Raw genomic sequence first — 17965 nt, 5'->3', positions numbered from 1 at the left:
TATGAATCTAAAACACAGTTAAAGTCCCCCCCTATTATCACATTTTGGTAATTAAACTCTGATATTATGTCTATAATTTTATCCAAAAATTGGGGGTTGTCAAAATTCGGAGCATAAATATTTATCAAAGTTAGTGGGGTTGCATAAATTTCTCCCGAAACTATAATATACCTTCCCTCTTTATCTGATATAGTATTCTTTAATTTAAAAGGAATACCTTTTCTAATAAGAATAGCCGTACCCCTAGATTTAGAAGTAAATGAGGAGCAGTATGTCTGGCCTATCCAATTCGCCTTTAATCTAATTTGTGTTTGTTGTTTCATGTGGGTTTCCTGCAAAAACATTATGTCGCTTTTCAACGATTTTAGTTGGGCAAAAATTTTACCCCTCTTAATTGGTTCGTTGGCACCCCTTATATTCCAACTACAAAATGTAATTCCTCCATTCTTTATTTGTCTATCGTCTTGCATTGTAAATCAAGGTAATATTCCTGAATCATATGGTGCAACCAAATACCTCAGAATTTTAGGAGTTGGGTGGTCATCCCGGGTTATTAGATTCATATTGCATCTCCTTCTTGTAAAATGCCTTAGAAAAAGAAAGAAAAAATGTGATATACAATTACTTAAAAAAAAAATAAACAGATAAAAATCTTGATTGTGCTTAAAAATAAAAAGGTGCTATTAAAGTATCTAAGGAAAGATACCTTAAAGACGAATAGCCATCAATGATGGCAAAAAATTTATAGACCTCCGTGATGTTGTTATACATTGAGCTCCTCCCCCTTGGTGAAGCCTCATAAAAAGTTACATACCGTTTCTTATTTTGTCTTTTCTTATATGAGTTTATCAAACCAGCGCCAGTGAAAGCCGAGAGAAAAAAAAATTAAAAAAAATTATCAGGAAGAGACACAAGGAGTAAAAAAACAAACAAATATAGAACACAACATATACACGATTACATAAGTATATATGTCCTTCCAACTTATCCAATCTTAATCTAATCTAAACTTTCCCATATATATCCACCCAGGATTCTTACATAATATCCCATTCTATAACTACCATACAAGCGTACCAATCATACAAGCAGGTACCAAAGGGTTAACTACCGTACAAGCAGGTGCCAAGGGTTAAACTTTGAGCTTTTCATCCAAGGTTGAATATAACCAAGCTCTCTGAATAACACATTCCAGCGAGATAAGCTTTATAATTGTCTGGTTAGCTCGGCCATTTTAATCAGTTCAAAACTCTGTAAAAAGTTCAATCTTCTTCCTTATCGGCAGCTTGCCCCGGTGTTTTCTTAACGATATCCTCTGCATACTTTAAAGCTTTTCCGGGATCTGCAAATGAGCGTTCAACGCCGTTATAAGATACCTTCATTTTTCCGGGAAAGTAAATTCCATATCTTACTCCCGGGACATCCCTCAAAGTGTGTCTTGGCGGTGTAAACAATCTCATTTTCTGGACTACCTTGGGAGAGTAATCGCGAAATATTCGCACATTATCCCCACGGTATGTCAGCTTCTTCCCATGAGTGATCTTTTTCAATATAAATTCCACTGAGGAGATGTCACGGAATTTCACAATTATCTGTCTTGAATAATTTGTTCCTCTTGCAACATACCCAACTCGGTGAGCGACGTCTATTCTTGGTTCTTCCGACAGTTCAAAGACATCTTTGAGTAAATCAGTAACGAACGTACATGCTTGAGATTCATGTCCCTCTCGTCCTTCCTCTACTCCGAGAATCCTCAGGTTATGTCTTCGAGCTCTTGCTTCCAGGTCCAGACATTTATCAGTCATTCTTCCAAGTTTTTCCTCTTCAGTTTTCTGTGATTGTTTCAAACTCTTTATTTCCGAGACAATCTCTTTTATCTCATTCTCCATCTCTTCCATTATCTCATCCAGCTTTCCGATATCATCCTTCACACCTTTAAATTTCTTGTTGTAATCATTTTCAATTCTGACACACTCTGATTTTAATCTCTTATCAAATTCCTTATACTGCTTTTTCAGTTCTTTTAACTCACTGTAAGTATTATCAATTTTTTGAGAAATTCTCTCCATGCTAGTCTTCATACTCTGCTTGTTACTCTCCATATGAGACTCCATACTTTGCATCTTCTCCAGTGTAATGTTGATTGTAGCAGTCATATCTAAAAGCATTTGCTTTACCTCCTTCTCCTTCTCCTTCTTGTCTCCTTTTGTTGCCATTTCAAACAGAGACCCTTGGCTGTAAGATTCTTCTTCTTCTGAACCTTCTTCTGTCGTTTGCAGAGTATCCAATACTTTCTCGAGCTGAAGACTGATAATGTTTTCTCTGGCACCCTTGAACGATTACCTCTGCTCATTTAAACTCCCGATTTCACCATTAATCTCCCCGATTTTCACGTCACCTTCTGATGATATCACCCTTACACAACACCAGGCGACTCCGGTGAGTTTTTTTTAAATCGGTGCTGACTTTAAAACGGCTTTTTACAATTTTTTACGGGGGAGAAGCTCAATGCCGCGCCTTAATACTCCATGACGCCACCGGAAGTTCCCCTGGAACATTAAGCTTATCGCTTATTCTATCTGGGGTTCAGAATCTAAATAGCAGATAGATATACAGTAAGTGGATTAATTCCCTTTGCTGCTGCATTTTAACCTGTGCATGATAAGAAATGAAGTGCAATGGACTTGAGTATTATTCTCTGTTGCATTGGTCCTTTTGTTTCAGGACACAGGACGAGGCTGCACAGCAGGTGAGTGAGCTCGAAGAGGATATTGATCAGCAAATAAAGACTGCAGTTGAGGAGTGCCAAAAAGAGGTAAGATTAACAATATAATATGTTTCTATATTTTCTGTGGTCTTAATTTTATCGTTTGAAATAAAGAATTTTCTAAATTTGAATCTTTGGAAAAATAATTTTCTAATTTAGTTCCTTGAAAGTGACATCACGGGTAGATAGACTAAAATGCTGGAGAAACTCAGCGGGTGAGGCAGCATCTATGGAGCGAAGAAAATAGGTGACGTTTCGGGTCGAGACCCTTCTTCCAGGTAGATAGGGTGATCAAAAAAACTTTTGTTATGTTGGCCTTCACCAAAGTATTGAGTGTAGATGTTGGAAGGTCATGTTGCATTAAACATTGATGAGGCCACATTTAGAGTATTGTGTTCAGTTTTTGATCACCATGTTGTAGGAAGGATGTTGTAAAGTGGGAACGAGTGCAGAAAAGATTTACGAGGATATTACCAGGGATCGAAGGCCTGAACTACAGGGAGGGGTTGAGCAGGCTAGGACCTTATCCCTTGGAGCATGCAGGAGATTGAGGGGTGATCTTAGAGGTGTACACGATCATGAGGGGAATAAAGCAAGTGAATGCACAGAGTCTCTAGCCCATAGTAGAGGAATTGAGAACCAGAGGACATAGGTTTAACGAGGGGGATACATTTAATAGGAACCTGAGCGGTAACTTTTTTACACAATGTGGTTATATGGAACAAGCTGTTAGAGGAGGTAGTTGAGGCAAATATGATCATAATGTTTAAGAGTCATTTGGACAAGTACATAAATAGGATAGGTTTAGGGGGATATGAGCTAAGTGCCGGCAAGTGGGACTAGTGTGGATGGAGTATATTGGTCAGCGTGGGGAAGTTGAGCCGAAGGGCCTGTTTCCCCGCTGTATGGATTGTCTGCTTATCGTGGAACCAATCTGAATTTAATTGTGTTGCAATCAGTTGACTCTACTTGGATTGCTCTACATATAATGAAGTTGGAAATGCTATTGCACTTTGTAAATGAGTTCCCGAGTTGTAATCTTCTGAAAAATGGAAATCATTGCTTATGAAATTTGAACATACCACTCTTCAGTACCACAGGCCTGAGATGGCAATGGGACTCATTGTGCATTGCTTTAATATTTAAAATACATTTGTTGCTACCTTCCTAAATCTATCAAGAAAAATTGGTGGAATTTCAGAATAGAAAGTACATTTGAATATTATGCCTCTTTTAGAATTGATTGATGTTGACACTGAGTGGCTGAAATGAAAAAAACATTCCATGCCTTGGTGCCAAAATCCTTCTGCTTAATCTTAAAGTACATTTATAGCATCTGTCTTCAAAAATGACGTTCTACTTGCTGCAGTTTGCATTGCTTCAGATATTGATTTTCCACAGCAAATCTGAAAAATAAACTTTAATTATTTCATGCCTAAAGCTTACAATCTTTATTATTTCCAATAGTAAGCGCAAGGCATTAGTGGTAAAACTAAAACATTAAGTGCATTGTGCTTGTTAAATGTCTACTTATTTTTATACCCTTCATCTTAATTTGTTACTTTAAACATGCAACTGTGTCCTGATGTCTTCTGTAATGTTACTAAAGCCAGTATACATGTAAATCACTTTTTGTGTCTTACCCACTTGGGTAGTATTCCACTGTAATATAAATGCACAATCTGAAGAACAGCAATATCTGGCAACTTGTTTTTTTATTTTAAAGGCTTAATGTACCTTTACACAATAGTTCACTTTGGAAACTTTTATATCATATATGTTTGTTGGGATTACAAGAGGGTCACAGAATAGAACATGGCCGCTCAGCCCATCGAATCAGTACTGATTCTATGCAAGAGCGCACCAGTTTCACTCTCAATAGACAATAGGTGCAGGAGTAGGCCATTCGGCCCTTCGAGCCAGCACCGCCATTCAATGTGATCATGGCTGATCATCCCCTTTCCTGCCTTCTCCCCATATTTTTTTTCTCCTGCCCTTTCTCCTGCCCTTTTTCACAGTCCCGCAAATTATTTTCTTTCAGACACCTATTCAATGTTTTAAATGTTGTCACTGTTACCCTTGCACTGGATTCCAGATTGTAATAGTTCACCATTTTTATGTCTGACAGTAAATAAAGTCACTTTCAATTATTTTGCGAACTTAAGACATTGAAGGGTTCAACTTAAAGAATCGACAATTTATTTCATGCCAAGATACTGCTCAAACGGCAGAGTTCCTGCAGCAGTTATTTTTGTTCCACTTTTCAGCACCTGCAGCCTCTTGTCTCCATTTTGCTAATCACCAATTTTCCCAACTTGCGCTGCCTACATCCTTCATGAGTTTAAATGCTGCTATTAGATCCCTTTTGTGACCACCTCTGCTCCAAGGAGAACAACTGCTGATTCTCCAGTCAGTACACACATAACTGAAGTGCCACATTTCTGGACTCCTCTTTGTCAGTGGATTTGTTAGAGCCTTCACATCTTCTGCAAAATGTTGCGGTCAAAACTGGGGCCAACACTGAAATGTGTGAAGAAATGGTTTCTAAAAGCTCAGTGCACATGCACTCACTGAGTCTATTCATGAAGCTCAGGACTTCATGACTTTTATGGCCACTTTTATGACTTTTATGACTTCATGACTTTTATGGCCACTTTATCAAATTGACCTGCCATTTTCAATAGACTCATTCCCTCATCCCCAGCTGTATCTGTTCTTTTACTAATCTTATCATTGGACCATTTGCTTTACATTGACACACTCACTCTTCTTACAGAAACGTAACACATCACATTTCTCAGCATTAAATTTCAATTGCCACCTATTAGCCAATTCCACCAGCCTGTTGTTTCTCCTTGAAGGTCTGCTTTCCTTAGTGTAAACATCCAAATCTTGTGCCATCTCTAAATTTGGAAAATATGCCTTGAAAATCGAATTCAAATAATTAACTGATATTAATGGTTTTATTATTAATCCCTAGATGGGTTACTTTGTGTAGCTTTCCATTTGGAAAATAAAACTTTAATGAATTCTCTGCAACTTTGTTAATTTGCTATAACCTCCCTTTTTTTTAATGGACTTCAATCTCGTTGACAATACTATGACATAATATGCCTTTGAGAAATCCATGCCTATTGCATCAACTACATTTCCTTAATTGACCCTTCAGTCTATTTATCCAGATAAACTCTTATCAGGTTCGACAGTATTTGCCTTTTACACATTTTTATGTTGCCTTCCCATAATCATTCTTCATTGTCCAAATGAATGTCTCTGATTATTGTTTCTGGGATTTTCCCTATTTGTGGTTATACTATCCAGCCTATAGTTGCTGGGTTTATCCTTGCAGCCTTTTAAGTTTTCAGGAAAAATGTTGCTGTTGCTGAGAGACATTGTAGCATAATGACTGTTATTAAACTATTGTGTATGTAGATGTGATCTGGCAATTAATTTGCATTTTGTCATGGTAGTTGAGTAAGTTCAATCAATACATTAAACAGTGAATCTGAAATAAAAAGTAATTATTATTACAGTGGTAATTATGAAACTGCAGGATTATTGAGAGTTCCAACATTAAATAATGATATGATTGTTATCTTGTTTGTATGTGACAAGATCTGCAGTAATGTTGATTCTTAATAGCCCACTAAAATGAGACATTCTATTTATTTCATTTGGGGATGGGCAATAAGTACCAGCCTTGCAGCAACCCTAGCATATTAGATCATAATAATATACAAAATGAACATAACATTTTTAACCCAATAACACTACACGTGTGAATTTCAACATAACCACAAGTAGACCTGCATTTTGCACTTTACACTATTTTTATTTAGTATGGAGTGACAGGATGGAAGCAGGCTCTTCGGCCCACTGAGTCCATGCCAACCATCGATCATCTGTACACCAGTTCTATGTGACCTCGCTTTTGCATCTTGCACACTATGGGCAACTTACAGAAGCCAAATTAACATACAAACCTGCATGTCTTTGTAATGTGGTAGGAAACCAGAGAAAACAGTCTCTGGCGCAGTCAGAACATACAAACTGCACAGACAGCACCCGTAGTCAGAATTAATCCCAGGTCTCTGGTGCTTTGAGGCAGCAAGTCTACCACTGCACCAGTATGGTGCACATGTTTATGAGGCGTGCCAAGCTTAAATGAATTGCCTTTAGGAAGATAGTTGAAAGTTAACTGGTGAATTTGGATGTCACAAATAGGCCAAATGGGTTAAGATGTCAGATTTATTTGCCTTAAAGTCATTAGTGAACCTATGACTTACAATGATCTAACAGTTTTGTAGTTACTATTATTGAAACTAGCTTGTTTTTCCTAAATTTCAGATTGATTAAATTACAAAAGTTTAAAATTCCCATCTCCCACGGTAGGATTCAAACTTGTGTTTCTGGATCAAAGGTCAGAATTCTGGTTGCAAGTGGAGTAAGTTAACCAGTGAGCGTTTCACAGCACTGGGCCTGTACTTGCTGGAGTTTAGAAGAATGAGGGTGGACCTCATTGAAATGTACAGAATAGAGAATGGCTTGGAGAGGATGTTTCCACTAGTGAGTAGAAATGCAGACAATAGTTGCCAACTGTAATATCTTTCACTGCTCCAAATGGTTCAAGTTCCATGAGGGATATTGTAACTCTTTTATTATAGATTTTGAGAATTGGGGTAGGGGGGAATTTGTTGTTGTGCCATGTCATGCATCTAGTTAATAATTATTTGTTCCATTCTTTAAAAAACACGTTCTTCGTAGGAACTAAAGGTGTGATTTGCTTCTAATGTAGTCAAAATGGAAGGATTACCAACAGGTTTATATGTGAGTTTTATAGTTTGAATGGGCAATGTGTTACATATATATTTTTGAAGAAAGCTTGAACTACCTGATGTTGATTACAGGAACAAAGAAAAGCAGAATTGACTCTCATTGAGCTACAAAATCAATATGATGCCAATATAAATGAACTTCAGCAAACAATTACAAAACTGAAAAAGGTAAGAATCATTTCCAAAAATGATATTGAAATAGTAACTGCAAACCGTCGAAAGTAAACACACAATGCTAGAGTAACTGAGCAGCCAGACAGCATCTCAGGAAATCCTAGGTGATGTTTTGGGTGGGAACCCTACTTCAGGGGTTTTTTTTCAATGAAGTTGGCAAAAATTTAAAGAAATCTGTTGCAAAAGACATGGTACATAATTTGGTTTCATGGTACAAGAAATGGAGGTATATTTATGGGTTAAGATATCAAAAAGATCCCTGAAATGCCCTCTGTCCTAAATTTTCCCAATTGAAGCTGAGCGAGTAAACCTGATAATCTGGTATAAGGAACTGGAAAATAAATGGGTAAGCACCACTGACTCTTACTGCAAGTGGCTAGAAAAGTTATATTACTCTAGATAAGCACAAAAAAGCTGGAGTAACTCAGCGGGACAGGCAGCATCCCTGGAGAGAAGGAATGAGTAACCTTTCAGGTCGAGACCCTTCTTCAGATATACCCTGTTTCTTAAGGGTCGAGCAAGGAAGTTGCATGTAAATAAATTATGGTCTGGGGATATACAATGAGAGTGGTTACAGAATAATAAGTTCACAAGTTATAGGAGTAGAATTAGACCATTTGGCCCATCAAATCTACTTCACCATTCATTCATGGCTGACCTCTGCCACCTAATCCCATTTTCCTGACTTCTCCCCAAAACCCTTGACATCTGTTCTAATCAAGAAGTTATCTATCTCTGCCTTTAAAATATCCACTGACTTGCCCTCCATGCCCTCTGTGGCAATGTGTTCCACAGATTAACTACCCTCTGACTAAAGAAGTTTCTCCTCACCACCTATTAAAAAATGAGGTATCCCCTCAACCTTCTAAACTCCTGCGAGTAGAGGCCCAGTGTAGTCAAACGCTCATCATATGCTAACCCACTCATTCCTGGAATCATTCTTGTGAACCTCCTCTGGACCCTTTCCAGAGCCAGCACATTCTTCCTCAGATATGGGGCCCAGATTTGCTCACAGTATTCCAAATGTGGCCTGACCAGTGCCTTATAGAGTCTCAGCATTACATCTCTGTTTTTGCATTCCAGTCCTCTTGATATAAATGCTAGCAATGAATTTGCCTTCCATACTACCAATTCGACTTGCAAATTAACCTTTTGGGGGTCCTGCACCAGCACTCCCAAGTCCCCTTGCACCTCTGATTTCTGGATTATCTCTCAATTTAGAAAATAATCTATACCTTTATTCTTATTTCTAAAACGCATGATTCCGCACTTACTATACTGAATTTCTTGTGCCACTTCTCTGCCCACTCTCCTAACCTGTCCTTCTGCAGAGTCCTTGCTTCCTCTACACTGCCTGCCCCTCCACCTATCTTAGCATCATCTGCAAACTTGGCCACAAAACCTTCAATCACCTTATCCAAATCATTAATATACAACGTGAAGAGACGCGGCCCCAGCACCGACCCTTGTGTAACTCCACTTGCAGAATAACATACAGGTATCCTGTACGTTTGGGTTTTCTCTGCAACTTTCCCGCATAAGTCTTGTAGCTCTTACAACTTCCCTGATCAAAAGTCATGCTTGTTTTCTATTTAGATGGATCACTCATTGCAGGTTCCATACAGAGTCTCTTCCTGGCCCAGAAGGGATGGGGATGGTGATGTGGTGGGTGGGGCATTGGCACCCAACACGAACATAATGTAGAGCTAGCATGAACCATAATCAATGATTGGTGTGGGTTGGGTGGAACAAACACCTGATTTTGAATGTCTAATCCCCTAATCTGTTGGATAACTTTGAGAGTTCAATACCTGATCTAAGGGGTGAGGGTAGAGACTCATGTCCTGGATTATTCCCTGGTGGCAGCCCTCATGCAGGCACTCAAATAAACATCAAAGAGCATAATGATGTTCTGATCTGTTTATATTTCTATTTCTGAATAGTCCTTGGGTGCAGAAGGATGCAGACATGTTGCCGTTGTATTACCCTGGGGCATCCCAGCATTGTGGAGTGCCTGCATGTGCAGCATTTGATTTTTATTTAATGTTTAGTTTGAATAACTGACAACCATTCACAGCAGAATTGTACCTCCCAGTGGCAAGTTTTAAGCAAAGACTCTGTACCTGGAAGCCACACCAGCTGGTGAGATGTGTGGAGCCATGCTGTGGAGCCATGCTGATGAGGCAATCCCTAAATCCAGGCAGCTGTGGTGCAGATTCTTCACTCTGATTGCCTTGGACATGATTAAAGTTCTGGTCCTGGCCACAGCCAAAAAGTGCCCATAGACGTTCTTTATGCTAATTCGTATTGACTTGGTGGATGTATAAAGTCTATCCTATTAGTGAATTATTGTAAAGGCTGGTTCTCACGTTGCGAGTTGAGACAAGAGGTACCCCGAGTGAAAGACTCGTGGTTGTGTACGAGATTGCAAGTGTATGATCAAGAGTTTAACCGAGTTCCCACGGGTATGACAAGTTTGCAGTTTACTTGTCATTTCTGCGATGTTCCAAGTTCGTCTCCCGAGTTACTCTTGAGCCAATCCTGATTGAAGGTTTGTTTTAATAAGCAACAGTGTTAAGTTTTAATAAGCAACAGTGTTCAAGAAGACCTCTCCATCCTGTGGCTTTGTTTTAAAGATATAATTCAGAGCGGCCGCATCTATTGATGTGACCAACAAAGGGAAAATGCGCACCATCCAGTGCCAGAGCAGTTATACTTATGATTTGTTTGAAACACACAGGTTTGATATGTTTTCATTGAATTTACTGCCATGTCTACACACTGCGGGGAGACGGGAGATTAAATCTTTGAATGTGGACGGATGTGCATATCAGATTGTTGTGAGACGGAGCTCAGGGTTCGCCTCCTGAGTTGCTTCGGTGCCCAGGCGTGAGTTGAGATGGAGAGAGGTTGGTGGGGGGGGGGGGCGTCATTAATCTGTCTGGGGTGACATGGCTCTTGGGTTAGGCTGGGATCATTCTCTGTTGGGTGATCTTAGTGCGGGAGACAAGTGTAGGATAGGTGTACTGACTGTGTGGGCAGAACGTTGGAAGTGATTGCCCACCAGTCTCAAAAACTGCTGTGTCTCCCTGTCCCTGGGATAGTAGGGGGCAATCAAACAGCACAATACCCCCCTCCCCTCCACGCCAACACGGGGAGGGAATAACGGCAATAGAGAGGAAGGATATTGCGTTGAAGGATCAGGATAGTGAAACAGCTTGGGTACAGATAGAGAATAACAAGGGGAAAAAAACACTAGTGGGTGTAATTTATAGACCTCCAAATAGCTGTGACGCTGTTAGTCAGAACATAAATCTGCAAATAGTTGACGCATGTAAAAAGGGAACTGCTGTAATCATGGGGGACTTCAATTTTCATATTAATTGGGCAAACCAAACTGGGCAGGGTAGACTAGAGGAAGAGTTTATAGAATGTATTAGAGACGGGTTCCTAGAACAGTATGTCACAGAACCGACAAGGGGGGAGGCAATCTTGGATCTGGTCCTGTGTAATGAAGCAGGATTGATTAAAAATGTCATAGTTAGGGACTCGTTGGGAACAAGTGACCACAATATGGTCGAATTCCATATTCAAATAGAAGGGGAGCAGGTTGAAACTCAGGCTAGGGTGCTTAGTCTAAATAAGGGGGATTATGAAGGTATGAGGACTGAGCTGATCAAAGTTGACTGGGATAGCAGACTCAAGAATAAGACGGTACATGAGCAGTGGTGTACGTTTAAGGATCTACTGTATAACCTTCAAGAAAAATTTATTCCTATGAAGAAAAAAAGGGGTACGGGTAAGAACAGTCAGCCATGGCTCAGTAAAACTATAAAGGATAGTATTCGGCTGAAGGCAAGGGCATATAAGGTAGCCAGAGATAGTGGGAGGGTAGAGGATTGGGAAGCATTTAAAGGTCAGCAAAAAATAACTAAGAGATTAATTAAGACGGGGAAAATAGACTATGAAAGGAATTTAGCGAACAACATAAAAACTAATAGTAAGAGTTTTTATAGCTATATAAAAAGAAAAAGGGTGGCTAAGGTGAACGTTGGTCCATTGGAGGGTGAGACTGGAGAGTTGTTGGTGGGGAACATGGAAATGGCAAAGGCATTAAACGAGTATTTTGTATCAGTCTTCACCATAGAAGACACAAAAAATATTCCAACGCTGGATAAACAGGGGGCGGTAGGAATGGAGGAGCTAAATACTATTAAGATCACCAAGGAGGTGGTATTAGGGAAATTAATGAGACTGAAGGAGGATAAATCCCCTGGGCCTGATGGATTACATCCAAGGGTCTTGAGGGAGATAGCGGTGGGGATTGTGGATGCATTGGTGATAATTTTCCAAAACTCCCTGGAGGCAGGAACGGTCCCAGTGGATTGGAAAATGGCCAATGTAACACCTATATTTAAAAAAGGAAGTAAACAGAAGGCGGGTAACTATAGACCGGTTAGTCTAACATCGGTGGTGGGTAAAATGTTAGAGACAATTATTAAAGAAACACTAACGGGGCACTTGGATAAACATGACTTCATCGGACAGAACCAGCATGGTTTTGTGAAGGGGAAATCCTGTTTAACGAATCTGCTCGAATTCTTTGAGGAAGTAACAACCCGGGTGGATAAAGGGGAACCGGTGGATGTGGTATACTTGGACTTCCAAAAGGCTTTTGACAAGGTGCCACATAAGAGACTATTGCTAAAAATAAAAAATTATGGGATTGGGGGTAATATATTAGCATGGGTAGAGGATTGGCTGACAAATAGGAAGCAGAGAGTGGGGATAAATGGTTCATACTCGGGATGGCAACCGGTAACTAGCGGGGTTCCGCAAGGGTTGGTGCTGGGACCCCAGTTGTTCACAATTTATATAAATGATTTGGAGGAGGGAACCAAGTGTAATATATCAAAATTTGCGGACGATACAAAAATGGGAGGAAAAGTAGGGGATGAGGAGGATAGGAAGAGTCTGCAAATGGATATAGATAAGCTAGGTGAGTGGGCAACAACTTGGCAGATGACATTTAATACTAATAAATGTGAAGTCATTCACTTTGGGAAAAAAAATGATAGGGCAAGTTATTTTCTAAATGAGGAGGAGCTGCGTTGTAATGCAACGCAAAGGGATCTAGGGGTATTAGTACATGAATCACTAAAAGTCAGTATGCAGGTGCAGCAAGCAATCAGGAAGGCCAATGGAGTTTTGGCCTTTATTGCTAGGGGGATTGAGTATAAAAACACGGAGGTCTTGCTGCAGCTGTACACAGTATTAGTGAGACCACATTTGGAATACTGTGTACAGTTCTGGGGTCCATACTTAAGGAAGGATGTACTAGCCCTGGAGGCAGTGCAGCGAAGGTTTACAAGATTAATTCCTGCAATGAGGGGATTGACATATGAGGAAAGGTTAAGTAAGCTGGAGCTCTACTCTTTGGAGTTTAGGAGAATGAGAGGCGATCTCATTGAAACATATAAGATCGTGAGGGGCCTTGATCGGGTGGATGCACCGAGGATGTTCCCAATGATCGGGGAAACTAGAACTAGGGGACATAGTTGCAGAATAAGGGGGGGCTCTTTTAAAACTGAGATGAGGAAGAACTTCTTCACCAAGAGGGTGGTTAATTTATGGAATTCACTGCCCCAGGGAGCAGTGGAAGCAGAAACGTTAAATATATTTAAGTCTAAAATAGATGGTTTTTTAGCTGCCGAGGGGATAAGGGGCTACGGGGAGAGGGCAGGGATATGGACCTAGGTATGGTTAGTATAGTAAGACCTGAGTGATCTCCTGGACAAGTGTCGATCGCCTGGATTGGGGTCGGAGAGGAATTTCCCGGATTTTTTTCCCGAATTGGACCTGGGTTTTTATCCGTTTTTTTGCCTCCCCCAGGAGATCACGCGGTTCTTGGGGTGGAGAGGGGTGATAGCGGTATAAAGGGGAGGGTAGTGTCTTGTGTTCTGTGTCTTGTGTCTACTGTTTGTGGGTAAGTGTGTCTGTTTAGTGTTCAGCCATGAGCGAATGGCGGTGCGGGCTCGACGGACCTGGTGGTCTACTCTCGCACCTACTTTCTATGTTTCTATGTTTCTATGTAACACGAAGGGCAACGATCCCAAGGCTTTAGCGTCAGAAACAGCGGGCAGGCGACAATCAACTGCCATTACACGAGAGAGATCATGCACTGTTGTAGGTCTCCTTTGCACGTCGGTGTTTCTGTCTTTCTCCACTCATTGTTGGCCCTATCTATCACCACCCCCACCTACACCCCTCTGCTTCTCGGCCATGTGTGTGACCCCTTTCCTCCCCTCCGGCGCGGGGGCTTTGCACTGTCTTCACGTCGACGATGCCAGCAGGTCAGTGCCAGTCGCACCGGGGCAGTCGCTCCCTTCAGTTTCCCAGGGGGTCGGGATGGGACTGGAGTTGGGAGGGAAAGGTGGGGGGGGGGGGGGGGGGGGGGGGGGGGGGGGGTGTGTTAGGTGAGCAGGAGAGTGGGGTTGTTTGCAGTTGCAGAGGGAGGGGGCAAGGGCCGTACAGTTCCCAGTCTCAGCTCCTGTCCAGGGGGGTGGCCGGAGACATCAGGACCAACGGGACACCGACCCCCAGGCCCACCAGGCCCACTGCAAGCACGGAGAACCCAGAGGCCAACAGCCAACAGCAACTCCAGCCCCGCTCCAACTCCAGAGGAATCCGCTCCCCGATGGGCCGCTACGGCGACAAGTGGCAGTTCGCCCACAGCCCGAGCTGCGCCACCCCAAGAACAAGACGTACCTTGCACACCATCAGCTTCTGCCCCTACGGGGAGCGTGTTCCTCTGGAGTTGGAGCGGGGCTGGGCTGGAGTTGCTGCTGGCTGTGGGTCTCTGGGATCTCCGTGCTTGCAGTGGGCCTGGGGGTCGGTGTCCCGTTGGTCCTGACGTCTCCGGCCACCCCCCTGGACAGGAGCTGAGACTGGGAACTGTACCGCCCTTGCCCCCTCCCTCTGCAACTGCAAACAACCCCACTCTCCTGCTCACCTAACCCACCACCATCTTTCCCTCCCAACTCCAGCCCCGTCCCGACCCCCTGAGAAACTGAAGGGAGCGACTTCCCCGGGGCGACTGGCATCGACCTGTTGGCATCGCCGACGTGAAGACAGTGCAAAGCCCCCGCGCCGGTGCAATGGGCGGGGAGTTGGAGAGGGGAGGGAAGGGGTCACACACATGGCCGGGAAGCAGAGGGGTGTAGGTGGGGGTGGTGACAGATAGGGCCAACAATGAGTGGAGAAAAACAGAAACACCAACGTGCAAAGGAGACCTACAACAGTGCATGATCTCTCTCGCGTTATGGCAGGTGATTGTCGCTGGGAAACTGAAGGGATCCACAATCTGCTGCTGCCTGCCCGCTGAGTTAAAGAGTTCCCACGGTAGACTCACGATACACTAAGGTAAACGCACGGGCCACTACGTTATTACAACGAGTTAAAATGTTTAAATTCTTAACCACAAGAGTAAAATTGACTCGTGGAAAATTTCAAACATGTTTGATTTTTTGCAAGAGTCAACAAGTTACACGAGTACCTGCCGTTAGCGCCACGAATCTCTAAGTTTCGTCCACGAGTTCCGTACGTTAATCGTACGTTATTACCACGAGTTTTAACTCGGGTTACCTCTTGTGTCAACTCGCAACGTGAGAATCAGCTATTAGAAAATCACCTTTACTGTTTTCGTTTTTTTATGTAATGAGAAAATCTGAGATTTCTTTTCTCTTACAGTTAGAAGAACAATACAGATCTGTTAGTCCAAAGGATAAGAACATTGCACTAAAAAGAAAATTCAATGATCTCACACTAGTAAGTTAAGTTATTTATTTAGATTTGTTCTAACAATACCGTGCTCAACCAAAAGGAAATCAATTTGAATGCAGTTTTTTTGAATATGAGCTCAGTGCATACATTGCATTTTTCCTAAGTCTCATGATCAAGAGTTGGGTTGTGGGTTGGTGCCTGGGGCAGTGGATTACAAAGGCTTTTGGTCAATTGATGAATTGGGATCACTTCTGATTGCACCTCATTCTGCAGCTGACTTAGTTGCAGGAAATGTGCAGGGCCGGATTTACGTATAAGCTGGACAAGCTTAAGCTTAGGGCCTCGAGATCTAGGGGGGCCTCGCAGAGCCGGATTGATCACTAAGCTTCATAGGCTGAAGCCTAGGGCCTCGAAATCTAGGGGGCCTCCGGCCAAGGCAGGACACCTGCCGTTCAACTCTGGGCGGGCCCCTCTCTCTATCTCTCTCTCTCTCTCTCTCCGTCTCCGCCCACAAACTGTATCTGGGCCGCCAGGCTCCGCTCTCCGCTCGCTCCTCATCCGCCGGCACGGCAGGCCGCCTTGCACATGCGCATTGCTACAGCCAGCACGTCCTCCCCCTGCACATGCGCACAACCACGGCCCGCACATTATCGACCGCCCTGCGCATGCGCACTGCCACGGCAACTGGCCGGCGCTGGGCACTTTCTCTCTCGCTTTGAATTGTGGGAGATTTGGCCGCCATGTGACATGAAAAAGAAAGGAAGAGGCGGAGACAGTAGGCTGTGGGAGAGCTGGGAATGGGAGGGGATGGAAGGAGAAAGCAAGGACTACCTGAAATTAGAGAAGCCAATGTGCATACCGCTGGGGTGTAAACTACCCAAGCAAATATGAGGTGCTGCTCCTCCAATATGCGGTGGGCATCACTCTGGCCATGCAGGAGGCCCAGGACAGAAAGGTCGGATTCGGAATGGGAAGGGGAGTTGAAGTGTTGAGCCACCGGCAGATCAGGTTGGTTATTGTGAACTGAGTGGAGGTGTTGTGCGAAGCGATCGCCAAGCCTGCGCTTGGTCTCACCGAGTTTGATCATACGCTGAATAATCCAACCACATTTTTATTTGGAAGTGGAAAGAGATAATAGAAATTGCATTCATTGCAACGTGTAAAAAGAGTTGAGATCCTGTATTATAATTTTGCTACATGTCATTGTGGTATATATCATGTCTTGATTGGTGAATATGTTTAGTTTGTGGCTTTATTTGAAGCAGAAATAATATGTTAGTGCTTCATTGAGCATAATTCCGACTGGTAACTATGCACTTCGTCCAAGCATATTATCGCACGCATCATGCAAGCCGTCTTAAATGACCACCTAAACTGTCATTTGGCAACTTAAGAAGCTGCCAAGGTTGCCCGGCTGACAACAGAGAAGAAAAATTCAGTGAGAGCCCTGCAAGGTGTATAATATTTTTGACACTGTCATAGGCCTTTCTTACATATGTTGTCACAACGCACTGTAGTCTCTAAACAACACTTCAGTAATTTTCCTTGCCCTCCATTTCAGAATAAGAGCGTTTTAAGCCAATAACTTGACACCAGCACTGGCAATAAATAAATAAATAAATAAAGCACACCTATCCAGCCCCTTATCTCATTGGCCACGCTCGGCTGCTAATCGGTGTCAATCTGGTGGACCATCTTCCTCAAGTCGTGCGGGTGGGGAATTGGGGGGGCCTCACAAGTGGAACAGCTTAGGGCCTCTCTTCATCTAAATCTGGCCCTGGAAATGTGCATACATTAAGTGGCACTCTGTCTACATTTGTGTTCTCTGAGAGAATGTTATGCATTCAGCTCTGATCCTCTTTTTGGATTTCCCACCTTTTTCCTCAAATTGAAGATGTTACCGATATCTCCAGTTATAGTGTGAAGGTGGCTTTAGTCATAATTATTCATGGCCTTTCCTGAATAAAAAATGTAATGCAGCTTTGATGTATGGCTGAAGCACTTCTTGAAGTCTTTGCTGTCGCAAAATCTGTTTCACCCTGAAGTCGAAGGCAAATTGCTGATTGCTGCCTTAAAAACCCTGAATAGATGAGGCTGTCCCACTTAGTCGTGTCCCTTTCTCAATTATTCTCTTCTCCCCCTCCCCAACTCAAGCACATCCCTTCATTCTGTCTCTTTTAGCAACCTTTTAGATTAGATTAGATTAGATTAGATTTGTTTATTGTCATTCAGACCTTTCGGTCTGAACGAAATTTCGTTTCCCTGCAGTCATACATATAATAAAAAATGACAAAAACACACAATCAACACAAATTTATCATCCACCACAGTGAGTTCACCAAACACCTCCTCACTGTGGTGGAAAGCAAAATCTTAAAGTCTCTGTCTCTTCCCTCTATTGTTCTCC

At 42.4% G+C, this 17965-nt stretch overlaps 1 protein-coding gene across 1 annotated transcript in view; it reads left to right on the top strand.

The window, feature by feature from the left end:
• rasef (RAS and EF-hand domain containing) overlaps nucleotides 1-17965 on the top strand; it is a 63008-nt gene that overhangs the window by 14192 nt on the left and 30851 nt on the right. The window contains exons 3-5 of the mRNA XM_033017624.1: nucleotides 2725-2815; nucleotides 7675-7770; nucleotides 15526-15603. Of these exons, the coding sequence (XP_032873515.1) occupies nucleotides 2725-2815; nucleotides 7675-7770; nucleotides 15526-15603 (265 nt within the window). The remainder of the gene's footprint in view (nucleotides 1-2724; nucleotides 2816-7674; nucleotides 7771-15525; nucleotides 15604-17965) is intronic.

The sequence above is a fragment of the Amblyraja radiata genome, chromosome 3, assembly GCF_010909765.2.
Source record: "Amblyraja radiata isolate CabotCenter1 chromosome 3, sAmbRad1.1.pri, whole genome shotgun sequence".
NCBI lineage: Eukaryota > Metazoa > Chordata > Chondrichthyes > Rajiformes > Rajidae > Amblyraja > Amblyraja radiata.
This window is presented reverse-complemented; position numbering and strand designations above follow the sequence as displayed.